At 35.5% G+C, this 13,825-nt stretch overlaps 1 protein-coding gene across 20 annotated transcripts in view; it reads right to left on the bottom strand.

Moving 5' to 3' along the window:
* The window catches only part of RALGAPA1 (Ral GTPase activating protein catalytic subunit alpha 1), a 131,477-nt gene that overhangs the window by 37,580 nt on the left and 80,072 nt on the right, over positions 1–13,825 (bottom strand). For all 20 annotated transcript variants that reach the window (XM_040557420.1, XM_040557421.1, XM_040557422.1 and 17 more), the window contains 4 exons: positions 9,335–10,199; positions 7,706–7,777; positions 6,242–6,365; positions 4,430–4,585 (listed from right to left, as the gene is read on the bottom strand). In XM_040557420.1, the coding sequence (XP_040413354.1) occupies positions 4,430–4,585; positions 6,242–6,365; positions 7,706–7,777; positions 9,335–10,199 (1,217 nt within the window). The remainder of the gene's footprint in view (positions 1–4,429; positions 4,586–6,241; positions 6,366–7,705; positions 7,778–9,334; positions 10,200–13,825) is intronic.

Genomic DNA, 13,825 nt, shown 5'->3' with positions numbered 1-13,825 from the left:
TTTTATAGCAGCGTTCTTAAAGGATCAAAGTGTCAAGCCCAGAGAAAGGAAGGTTCAGCAAGCAAGACAACAGTTTAGGATATAGTGGATAAATTTTAGCTTCGTGTATGGAGAAGGAAAGGCTATATTGCAAGAAATGATGCAGAAAAAAGAACAGAGTCTTAAGCAGAGACTGAATGTAAGAATCCAGAAAAGTGGACCAAATTAAAGATGATTTCCAGTTATGGGCACAAGTGACAGGCACAATGGTCATGTTATCCATGGTGATCCAGAAAGGTGGCAATGAGAAAGAGATTAAGAGCCCTGTTTTACCAATTTTAAATCTGAGCTGACGGGAAGACAGCCTGAGGAGATGTCAGAGATGAACAGATTTTTTTAGGCTTGCTTTGAAACTCTACTCCATTAAAATAAATATATAAAAATGACCGACTGTTAGGTTACCTGAAATTTCAAATTTAACTCAAAATACTTTAAAATATTCTTACTCTATAACCATCATCATGTGTCAGCTCTCCTAATACATTTATGTTAACTGAATACAAAAGAAACGTGAAATAAATATAACCAGGAGGGATGATCAAATCTAATTTTGATACATTAGTGTCATATGCTGTACATGTTACAATAGCAGCCAGACTTAATACTAAGCTGCAGGCTATACTGAAATTTCCAAATGGCAGATTGTTCTAAGTGATACCAAGCATAATTGAAGTAATAAACGATAGTAAAAGCAAAGCACACTGTCAGGAAGAATTTAAGTATTTACTTTTTAAAATTAAATGAGTTAGGTTTGGAAAGGCAAGACAAGTGAAATAATGCAGGGCTCAATTTACAGAAAATTCCTTTTATTTATCTGTTGCATTAACCCTTGAACTCTTGCCAAAATTACTGTAATTTCTAATACTCGCTTACCTAAAGGAGGGAGAAAAAAGGCTATTATATTTTCTTATAACAGCTAGCCCAAACTTTGTTTCTTCTTCAAAAATGAAAGTGTTCATGATAAAAAGAACAGAAGTAGCAGAAACATCTGAGGTATTGCCTCACTGCAGACAGTTTTGCCCATTAAATGTAGGCAGCACTGCTGTCTACAGCGTATGTACCCTCTGGTTGAATTTTTCACAAAACTTTATTTTAGTACCTATGGTGTGTTGATGACTTTTGTGTGTTGTTATTGTTGTTTTGTTGTGTGTTTTTTTTTTTTTCGCAGTACGTGTACTTAATGGTAACTCAAGAAATATTGTACTAATAATTTACATTTATAAACCTTCAATTTCCCAATACATGCTAATACCAGAATGAATACATGTTAATACCAGAATGAACTCTCAGAATACTCAGAGTTATAATTCTTTTAGGTGGTTAGGACAACCTCACAGATAACCTAGAATGATGTAATACACCCAAGGTCCAAGATGAGTTAGTACTCCAATTGTTAATAACATTACTATTACTTATTTACATGTCTCGTGTATAAGCTCATGTACAACACCTCCACTCCATTATCTAAGGAAGAAACAGCTAGACAGGTGATAAGCTGTAGAGACAGATACGAGCTTTTTCACTCTGTGAACTGAGTTTTCACAGTTTCATTTAATTCTGACATTTTCTTTGCAAGTTTGTTCTTGTCAGGCTACTGTAAATGCTTTTTACTCTAACTTTTAATTCTAGAGAAAAACAAACTGGGTTATATTATCAACCTTAAATCTTTAATATAGTATTTACAAATTAAATACATTCTTTGGATATGCTTAACTTTCAATGTTAAGTTCCTCTATATATCCAGAAGTTTTTTATTTGTTCTTCCTGTAATCATGTCTTTTCTTGCTCTTGTTCATGTCTTCAGTAACAAATGCTTCAGAGGCATCCAAGACACTTAAAAGTTTTATTTACTGCTCTTTAAGACTGATGGAAAATAAGTTTAAAATTGGGTTGGCCTCTGAAACAGCAGAATCTTGATTTTGCAGTGGCTGGACCGGCAGGAAGAAGTTTTGCTTTAATTTAATTTAATTTCCATTTATAAGATGAACCTATCATGCACCTCTAGGCACATCTACAATATAAAAAACAGCAGCAGTACTAAGCCAACAACTGCAAGTTTGCTTGTTTTTCTCTTTGAATGAAAGCAAGCACATGAAAGACCTGCAGAGAAACTCAAAACTCAAGTTTCTCTGAAGGTCATGAACAGTACATGCACTCAACACAATTACAAGTGTTAGCACACGCATGGCACTCAGATGACTTTGAGGTTTACGCTACTGGGTGTGAGCTTGTGCTGGATAGCACCTCATAAAATGGTGCATCTCATAAAAACAGGTCTTTTTCTGATCTGTTCACAGACTAAGCAGCACAAGCAGTTCTACAAACAGTAAAAGAATTAAACCTGTTTTCCTATGGCTTTGACTTGCTGTTTTTTACCCAAGGTGCAAACATGATGATTTTCTCTAATTTGGGATAACACTCATAGTATCTCTCTCTTGTGCTGGTTCCTTGATGTCTAATGTTTCCCCATACAGTCTTTACCTGATGAGTAGGAAGGAGTCTCTCCTACTCCTTTATTTAGCCCATCTTCATTAAACACACATGAAATTAATACCTTTCCAATATGTCTCTACTAAATTTGATTGAAACGATTCAAAAAAAAAATTAGGGGAGGACATAAAGGCAGACTCACAAGCCTTTGTTCATTAGGAAACTGGGCTATAAATGAACAAAAAACACATGCAGAAGAAGAACAGGCAAGAAAGCCATGCAGAATAAAGTAGCTTGATTAAAGTCAAACAGCCCATCAGCAGTGGGCTACAAATACAATCCCAATCTTTTGATATATACCCTCCTGACATATCCATACAGACCTCAAATATTCTTAATTACTGAAAAGTGAGATTTTGGGTAAAGGAGGAGAGAAACAGGCTTGGGGCAAATTGGAGTTGTTAAAAAAGTCCAGCTGACACCACTTTCACAAGTGAAATCACAGGAGGCATGAGGCAGCACTGAACCTTGTCTGGCAGAACAGCTCTATGTAGATTCTGAGTGCTCCTGGAAACAGACATGAGATCTTTCCTGCGTGTTCTGCTGAAGCCTACAGCATTTGCAAATTATTTAAGAAAAATTAATTAATTTTCATTATGACCTATCTTTCCCCCTGTCAACACTTTTTAATGCTCTAATTCAAACATTATATGCAAGGACTGTAAGCATAATTATAAGCTTATAAATTATAAAAAGCATAATTATAAAATCAATTTTCTGTTTAAAAAATTCAGAAGCCAGTCAACTTAGCAGTATATATTGTAGCAATATATATATAATATGTTCTATACTAGAACAATAGCAACAATCTTGTTCAAAAATTAATTATATTTTCTAATAAACCAATTTTATGAATCATTTAATAACCTGAGTATTAATCTGGCTATACTTCATGGAATAAAGAACAGAAAGGGCCCAGCACCATAGACATACAAGAAAAAATATTTTTAATTAAAAAAAAATAATTTGAGATGCGACAGCAGGATGTTAAAACTCATAGTCAGTCTATAATAATAACAATAACAACAATAATATTTTTTCTTCAAGTTGAACACAAAGAACAAAAAAGTCATTAATAATTGAACTTTGCCAGAGGCATGGCTATTTCTCTCTTTACTAACTGTCTACTGTCTAATTTAATTACAAGTATTAAACTCCATGCTGAGGTCAACCAGCTTCAGTTCCTCCAATATTACACTTCAACCAGTGCTCATTAACGTGTCTACTGGATGGATTAGCACATCTGAAGATGTATGTACCTAGAACAGGGGACAGTCTAATGACAGCCAATTGTTCATTTATAATAGGACGCATGTTGGAGGCCGTGACTTATTATCACTAATGTGGAATTTATTATATTCTAAAGAAAAAATACCGATACAGAAAACCATTCTTTTCTTAATGTGGCTATGAGAGATCTTATCATTGTTGAACACTGTGCCTGTTCTAAAACAAAATACCTTATATATGATAAACATTGTCAAATTATAAGTATTTTAATTTTTTTAAAAGGAAAAATTAGGTTAATAGACAGCACGTGACTCTTCAGTGAATAAAAAGTCACCTTAGAAAGTACTCATCATATATTTATTAATTGCCATAGTCTCAAATCTAAAATACCATTCAGATGTACAGCTTTTTCTTCTACACAATTACCTCCCTTCATTTTTCACCACTATTCATGTGATCCCACCAACATTTGCAATGACGACAAAATTCACTCCTAGAGAATAATTTATATGGCTTTACCCCCCTTCAGTAAAATACCAACTAGCAGCACATAAAGTTATTATAATGTTTTATGATTTTTTTTTTTATAAAAAGTTACTGGATTTTCTTTTTAGAATGACTCTTACTGGGTTTATTCCTCAAAGAAAACCTGTTAATTGTAAACACCTACCTTTTTTGTTAGAGAGTCATCTGAATCAGAAGGCATTCTTGTTGATACATGAAACATTACTTCTACCGTTGAGGTAGCAAAATATGGAGTGGTCAATCCAGTGCTTTTGTTTTTTTGCAGTCCTCCCATAAAGCCACAATGGTTTGTGAGATTCACCTACAGGTAAAGTCCAGGAGACATTAGGAAAAAAAAAATCAAGCGATAAATACATTCTTTACACACTTTTTTTTATTTTTCTTTCAATGGAATTTTAAAAATTGAAGGTCAATTTTCATAACACTGTCAGTACAGTTATGCTTATCTAACACTGTTCAGACTCACTGACTAGATTGGAAATCAACTGCAGTGCAGTGGCATTCTATATTCCATGTTCACCACAGATGTTTCAGGGAAGATGACGTAGGAAATAGGGAATGGATGTGTACATGAATATCTATTTCATTATTCCCTGACCTCTTGGCAGTAGTGAATCACACACGCTTTTTGACTTTATAAAAATTCTGTGATACTACATCAGCTCTCACCTGAGCTCTGAAGAAACCCTGCATGACAGCCAGACAATTTTGTCGTTACCTCCTATGTCTTTTCCTAGAGAAATTTTCATTCTTTGAATACGAAAAAACATCATGGAAAACTAACTGATAATTCATAAATATGTTTGTAAATCTTAGCTCTATGGGAAATAGTCTGACACTGAAATAATATTTAATGTGCTATTTCACTTTTACAGCAGTGCCTAAATAAAGCCGTATCTCAGACGTGAATATATTTAATCTCAGCCCACATTGGATATATTTGCTTTTATACTACTAAAGGATCCACAATTTAATGTTAATAAGTTAACATATTTGATGTCTCATCATGAAATACTAATCCAAATAAGCAAATCTTTACTCTTGCTAATAAAGGCTAAGAGAATTAACCCACTAAAGAAGGATATTTAAGACATCAAAGTGATTTTTTTTTCTCCTGAAGAATCAGGAATGTGGGAAATAAACATCTATGCTCGTGACAGTTGGCAGACTTCTAGCAGTCTTCTTCTGTTCCTGCAGAAAGGTCAGACCCCTTATCCACACAGCTAATCTAATAGTGCTCTTATGAAACTAAGGGGTAAGAAAAAGAGATGGACATGCGTGTGCATACTCTTGATGAACACAAGTTGAAAGAGGACGAGAAAAAGCGCAATTACTCCTACAGCCATCCAGAAGTTATTCCTGCACTTCTGTGAGACAATTCGAGGTCTCAGGAAGTTAACCTTCTGAAGAAAGAAAGGATGCAAAAAAAGGAAATCCTCACAGCAATACCAAACTAGTGACCAAAGAGTTGCAGCACCATAAGGGGTGTATCACAGTACTTCTGACTGCTAGAAGAAACACGTGAAGAGAATGAAGTGTGTGAACAGATACACGCCTACAGCGGGAGGCAGGAAGAAGGGAGCGTGAGTAATGATGCACATTCCTACTTCTGGGATTCACAAATTTGAGCAAAGCTCAAACTTCAGTGGATTTCAGGCTTCACAGGCCCACAGGGCAATCAAGATGCTTCCTAATCAGTCCATGAAAGACAAGTACAGGACTGCATATTACTGAACAATCTCTGCCTGCATAAACTTTCCTAAATTGAAAGGGCTTAGAAATAAATAGCTAGTATTACTAGTAAAATTAAAACCAGAATTCTTTTCTTTATCCTGCTAGCAAAACAGTCTATTTCAGTACTTGTAAGTAATGTTAAAGAAACAACAAATTGTAAGATCTACAAGAATCTATAATTTTCTCTGTAAACAAACTTAAGATAAAACTTTTGAATAAATACCTCCCAGCCAAGACCAGCTACAAAATCCTCATAGGCTTGACTTCCCCCAGTATTAGTAAGAATGGAGTGTTTATCTTCTTGTCCCTCAGCAACATAAAACACTGCAATCTTGTGAGTCTCTCGGCTGTAAAACACAGGATGGTCACTGCATGACAGAGTCTTTGCTAATACGAAACCAAAATATGCAAACAGTACACACAGAACACGACTTTTATAACATTGAAAAAGACAGCAGAAGTAAAGTACAACTATACAACTTTTTTGACCATCTTCTCTATTTCCATATACCCATTCTGTCATTTCTAGTCTGATCTTCTCTAGAGCCTAAAGTTTGGTGATACATGAACAGCTTTTAACCCTCTTCATCACTTTTAAGATGTAGGATGGTGCTGGCACTACCAATTGCTAATGGAATAGCTGGGGTTTTGAGATGAACAAACCCTGTAACGCAGGCATTTACATTGCACTGCCCATTAACAACAAGGCTTTGTGAATGCTGTGGCAAATGCATCTTAAGCAGATGAATTATTTTTAAGTACTACAACGTCTCTTGTTCACAGCTTGCAGTTAGGCATTGGAGCAACTGAAGGTGGTTTCACATGCTTTGCTCGCTGATTACTCAACTGTGATAGATTATCCAAAATCAGCCCAAGCAGTAACTACCAATTTCCCAGGGTATGCTTTGAATGCATTCAGTACTGTCCCTGAAGCAAAACAGTTCCCACAGCCCTTCCACCTGTAAAATTTTCACAGTCCATTTTAAGTGAGTTCCCATCTTGCCTAACTGCTGAAATTAACTGCAGTGCCACAAGGGCAAAAAGATAACATTTCCTTCTAATATCCATCCCTGAATGCCCTCATCAGTGTACTGAGAAAGCCCTCAGAGGCTAGTTTGGTGCTCATTTGCAAAGAACTCACCAAACTAAAAGTCTGTTTTATACACTAAACTACCATCATTTGGCTTGAGAGACTGGATTTTCCTGGATATAGTCTAAAGCCTCCACTGGATGTTATTTTAACTTATACAGAAATAATTCAAACTCGTTAATTCAGTGCTACAACTCCACTTATAATTCCACATCTTCAAATACTAAGAGCATTGGAGAACAGCTAAACAAGTAACTGAAGCTAAATACATGGAGACTTACATATCTATGTTTTAATTTTTTTAAAAAGTTATTTTAAAATTAAAATAATCCCATGTTACATATACAGATTTTCATAATTTTAAGTTACTTTGAAATTTGCTCTATTTCATGACATTCTACCTGTGGAATTTCACTCTATAAGTAACAATAATGCAACTTCAATGTAACAACAATAACTACAGTATACCTGAATAATTTACAAAATTTACAAAAAAATTTTTAAAAATCAGTTCAATTCTCTCATCTATGCAAATTAGAGCCATTTAAGTATAAAACATAAAACAAATAAGGTAGGGTAGCCATTAGAAGAATTTACCATTGTCTTGAATCCAAATTTCTGAGTTCTCGAAGTAACTTCTCATTTTTCTTCAAGAGATGAAAGCTCCTTCTAAATAGAGAAATTTGTAATTTTTTTTATTACCTGTTCACCTGTAACACCGGAACAGTACAAGAATTGTACAAAACATTTCCAGGTCCAAGCAAGAATAGCCAGCAAATGCTTTTGCTTTTTCAACAGTACTTTCTTACATAAAATGATTAAAGTATCTTTTAAAAAAATGTACAAGCCATTTTTTACTCCAGGTAATCTTCTATATCCATTATAACCCTGAAAACAACCTTTATTTCTTTCCACTTGCTTCTGTCCACCTATTCGATCCAGCTGCAATCAATCTGCTCTCTACAGAAGAAGGGACAGAATTGCCTTTGATGCATATATAAACCGCACACTTTACTAGGCCAAAATATTACGTGCTTAGTGACAAAAGACACTCCCGTAATCTACTGTTGTAGGGAGTTAGAGCATTAAACACTGAGCTTCTGCTCTTCTGAATTGCTGAAGAAAACAGAACACAGCTCAGTAGTCGCCCAGCCAGCTGTAAACTATTTAAAGGAAAAAACCAAAACAATATGTTACAGCCAGAAAGGCACTTCTAATTTTTAACAAAATTGCACTTAAGATGTTTCCCATAAAATACAGTGGAATGAATTTAAGAGCAGTAGTATTATTCAAAAACAGACTGCCTTGAGGAACTAAAGGCACAATTTTTAAAGGGTTATAACACCAACATTTTTGAAGTAAAAAAAAATTTTGATTCCAGTGGTATCTCAGTGACACGGGCTATTCTTTTTCTAAAAATACCCATTTTCCTTCATAGTAAGAACATATTTCAGTATCTCTAATACAAAATTTGAGAGATATGGCAAAAGAAATTTTCAGAATGACCCTTAAATTCTACGATGCTAATATTTGTACATATCCACATGTGCGTGCACATACATCTAAATACTCCTAAACACAAATAATAACAATAATGTAAACAGAGACATTTACTTTCATAACTGAACGTGGCTTGTCTCCTGTTGTTCTAAACAATACGCAAACATTGCCAATGTCGAAATAAATAGTAGGGGACACGTCTTTCTAGTTAGCTAACAAGGAGGCAATGCTTTGAGGCTGCATGCAAGCATGCTCTTAGCAGGCAAAGCAGCAGGAAACTGTCCAGCAACACAATAGCTGAGAATATGACACTTTCAGAGTCTCATTCTGGCATAGAAATGTAATGATTTTTGCACAAATGTACAAGGGAAGCAAAGAAAGCAAAAAGATGTCTTGTCTACCTATGCTAGTACCCCTTAGTACAGCTGGTGAAAGGATTATTAGAAAAAATATCACTCCTCCAATTCTCCTTCCAAGACTATGAACATAAATAGCAATAAAGGCAACAGGCTTCTCTTTTCTGTCTCTATAAATGACAGGCTGAAATGCAGAAGAAAACTGCCATTTCCTCCTTAGTTGCACAACCCCTCTCTGCTTTTGTTGGCTGCCCAGGAGTATTTTTGGCTTGATCCATTCTATGAACAACCATTATTACACAGTAAGAGTACCACAATTCCTTAAAAAAAAAAAAGTTCTTAAATACCAAGTCCTGTCTTTTCATTTTACCTTTTATCCCAAGAATTCATTCCCAATATACTTAGAAGTAGCCTGCAGTAGTAAAATGCTGACTGGGGCTTTTGTGAGGTTGGCTCGTCCTGCTCCATAGCCCTCATATTTAAATCATTGAAATGTTTTTCAACAAACTCTTTCTCTTCTGTGTGCTGTTTCAGAATTGCATTAATGACATCATTCTCCTGCTTCTCTGAGATGCAGACCGGCTGAGGAGCAGGAATGTTGAGTGAGACACCAGTTCTCTGTAAGCATTCAGGGCTTGTAACACCTAAATACTGCAAGAGCTCATCAAGGGCATCTTCTTCATCCCTAATTGTATCCCATGTCGGTACAGTGTCTCTAAATTTCCTTTTTACTTGGAGTGTAATTCCATCCCTTGAAGCTATATCCTCCACGTGTTCAAAAGATGAAAGAGCATCTTCTGTTTTGTCTTGTTGAGACAGTGAAAGTGCAAAAGACGTCTGTTGTGATGATGCACATAAAGATGACGGTCCATACAAAATGGCCGAATCCCACGAGTATTTGCCAGACAGATCACGCACTATAATTCTGACATTTGAATTAGCAGATGCAAGTCCAGCAGATAGTCCTCCACCAGGCATGTCGTCTTCTGCTTGGATTTGTATGCAAGACACCAAGGAAGTGTTGTTTAACACAAAGAACTGAAGGTTTGGGTTCTCAAAAAGTTCAGGAGAAAGTTCAGGACTTTCACTGTATGGATTGTCATTGTTTTCACACACTTGGCTAGTTAGCATAGCAGGACCTCCGCTCATAGGATAGTGGCCTAAGTGGTTGACTAGATGTGTTATCACAGTACGAGCAGCAACAGAAATTAATCCTTGTTGCATGTGGGTTTTCACTGTGAGAGAAAGAACACAGGTTTTAAAGTAAGAGTTCAGAAAACAACACTGAGATTTACTTATTTCTTTTGGTCTCTTCTTCCTCAGGAGATTTAAACAGAGGATGAGCACCGCGAGCTTAGCATACAGCCAATGCAGTAATGGAAAATACACATTTTGACAAACATTGGTTTCATACATAAACAGCATGAAAAATCTCAACGTAGTTAAAGAAGCATCTTAATTATTTTACAGGCTCCTTACCATACCTTGGTAATCAGCGTGGTTTCTCTAAAACATACAATAGCAATTCTTATTCTAGTGAAAATAGATCTTAAATTGCTGATGAGCTAGAGATCATAATTTTGTTGTAAGAAGACCATTCCCAACTGCAATGGATTTTTGTATTTATACACATCATTACACTGTGAAAAACAAAGGAACATAGATGCACAAAACCTCTAATCCATCTTAATTTCCCAGGGGAGCATATAGCTGCAGGTTAGGTTGAGAATAACACTGGATGATTTTAAAGTACTAAATCAAAGACCAGGCTGTCTATACTGAACAAAAGCTAACATTAGCAAAATAATAAATAAATATATCTCACGCACACCCTAACTGCATTTAAAAAAGTTTCAAGCTGGAAAAACTTGGAGAGAGAAAGAGAAGCAAATTGTACCCATCTTATATGAAATTCATGCTGTGAAACGTAACAGTATTTCAATATGGCCTTGTGGTGTGGTTTAACCCGGCAGGCAGTAAAGTACCCCACAACCACTCCCTCCCTCCCTCACCCCACAGTGGGATGGAGGAGAGAATCCGAAAAAGAGGGTAAAAACTCAGAGGTTGAGATTAAGACAGTTTGATAAGACAGAAAAGGAAAGGATAGTAATAATAATAATAATGATAAAAGAATATACAAAGCAAGTGGTGCACAATGCAGTTGCTCACCACCTGCCCAGAGATGCCCAGCCACTCCCCTAAGAGCAGCAGCACCCCCCCGGCCAACTCCCCCAGTTTTATTGCTCAGCACGAGGCCATAAGGTATGGGACATCCCTGTTGCCAGTCTGTGTCAGCTGTCCTGGCTCTCGGACTCCCATTTTTTTGTTACCTAAAATCTATCAAATTAAAATAACCTGAAACACCTTTCTTTTTCATTCTTTCAGTATTTTTCATTTTTCATTCACTCAGTGTTTACTGAGAAAATGTAACCTCTTGGATAAGTAAGAATAATTAGCTCATCTCCCTTTATACTGAATATTAATACACAATAAAAACTAATGTTTAATAAACTAATGTCTTTTTGCAGTTTAAGGTCCAAATTTATTTTCCTAGAAAAACTGCAATTGGTTTAACTGGAAAAATAAAGGCCAATTTGTAATGCGTAATGACTGTTGTGACAGTTAATTAGTTTCTAAAGCACTGAATATTTTCTGCATCTGCAAAAGTAAACAAATAGTATATATTTCCTTTTTTTTTTTTCTCCCAAAGTTTGGGTAAAGCATGTAAGGGACATTTGGGAATCTGGCTCTTTAGGGAGCACTAGATCTGAAGTGCCAAAAGGGAAACATCTCATCCTGTTAATAAATCCACTTAATTTCTATATTTTTCTAAAACTCAGAAAATTTCAAATGTTTTGATTAATTAAGTCCTTGAAAACAGATAAAAACAAATTAGATATACTATTTTTTATTATCAATAGCCTTCTTGAAGTTTGAAAATTAACAAACATAAAAACATTCAGTGAAGCTGAATTAAATGCCCAGATACTGATAGCATATGAGGAAATTAAGTTATAGTGCCATCTGCTGAAACATAAGAAGGAACTGTAAGCAAATGTATACAAGACAAAGAAAACAAGTTGGATGCTTGAAGAATAATTCATCTGTGTGGTACTAAGCAGCACCTGGACAGTACAGATGCTGGCCACCTCTGTCAGCACATTTATGCCAAATGTTTACAACTTGTTACTGCACAGATAAGCACGATAATGCTTTTGCCAGGTTCCTAGGAACAGATGTGATCTTCCCAGCTACGTGAAGTCTCACTGAATAGACTGTCTTCAGCGTGTTTCTGCTGAAACAACTGAAGAATGAGGGATTTAATAGTATGTAAGTTATTACTATTGCTATTTTGTGGCAAACCCTAAAGATCTCAAACCGTATCACAGATGTATTGTGCCTACATGCATAAAGATACTGCTTTAGGAGCCTGAAGACATACAGAAAGACATACAATGAGACAAAGAGTGGAACATCAAACTAAAATTTGGAAGGTCCATTCCCAGCCCTACCATAGTCTTTCTATGAAAATATTATTATTGAATTTAAATAAAAAATAAAAGAGCTGTAATATAAATCTCTAAGTGCCTCCACTAGAACATGAGAACAGTACTTCTCACTGCACCTCCTCAGAATATGTTAATGTTGATCACTTGATCCAAAATGTCACAGAAAACTTAAATCAGAACTATTAAGAGAAGCATACAGAAAAATAAACTGTAAGACATAGCCTGTTATGTTGAAATAAAATAAAGCAGTCTCTATAAACATTTTTGCCACATAGCAAATTAGATTTTGGTGATGGTTTCCCTTATTAAAAAAGGAAACAAAACAAACAAATCAAAAACCAAACAATACTGTATTTGGAAAATATGAGAGTTTTAAATTAAATTCGTAACATGTAGGATACATTTAGGAATTTGTTCCTAGAAGCACATCTCCTCAATCAGGAACAACTGCATATTCAATATATTACGACTCTTAAAATGAATATCTAAACCATGCACTGTGTTTTGAAAGGGCAGCTCAAAACATGCAATAATGCAAGCCATCACAGCTTTACTACAGATTCTACCAACTAAGCCATGCTATTGCACATTAAAGAAGTCTAACTGGCTGCTTTGCCAACAGGTAATCCTAAGGGAACACATCTCTGCTCTCTTTACAGTGGTACAGTCTTTCACTTGGGCAATGCAATTTGTATGTGTATGTGATCACTTGGTAATTTGCTAGAAGCATGTTACATTTTTCTCAGTTCCTGAAATTACCACTTTTGTGGGAAGAATAAAAGTCCATCACCACTAATTTGTATCAGTGGCACGAATGGAGGATTCCTGAATTTCCTTAGGATGTGGTGTTAACTCTTTACTTCAACTTTGGTCGAACCGCTTCTAAACAACTACAGTTATGTAGTAGAAGGAAAAAGTAATGACTGAGGGTGAAATTAAACTCTCCTCATCCTTTTAGCTATCCAAAAGAATGATGCACCAGTACAGAGTGACTCATCTCAGTTAGAAGCACAAATTGGAGCAATGTGATGAATCATTCTCTGGAAACTCTTTTCCTCCATCACTTTTAGATGAAGCCTAAGAGAGTTCAGCTTAGCTTAGATATCTAAATTTTACATTAGTTTATGGAAGTCCTACTCCTTTCTAATTTTAAGCTACAGGTACAGAGAGAGCCCCTCTCTAGAATATCCATCACAAAACACAAATCTGGATGCACCATGTATAGGCTGTTTTTTAAAATGTGTACTTTTTGTCTTCTTTCAGTAAAAAAGCAAACAGCAGCAAAGCCTTAAAAAAAGTGAAAGTACCTTATTTTTCTAGTTTTTGAAGAAAAGCAAAGACTAAATTTACAT

Source organism: Cygnus olor, chromosome 5 (genome assembly GCF_009769625.2).
Source record: "Cygnus olor isolate bCygOlo1 chromosome 5, bCygOlo1.pri.v2, whole genome shotgun sequence".
Lineage (NCBI taxonomy): Eukaryota > Metazoa > Chordata > Aves > Anseriformes > Anatidae > Cygnus > Cygnus olor.
The sequence above is the reverse complement of the archived record's forward strand: the minus strand, read 5'-3'. Positions and strand labels throughout refer to the sequence as shown.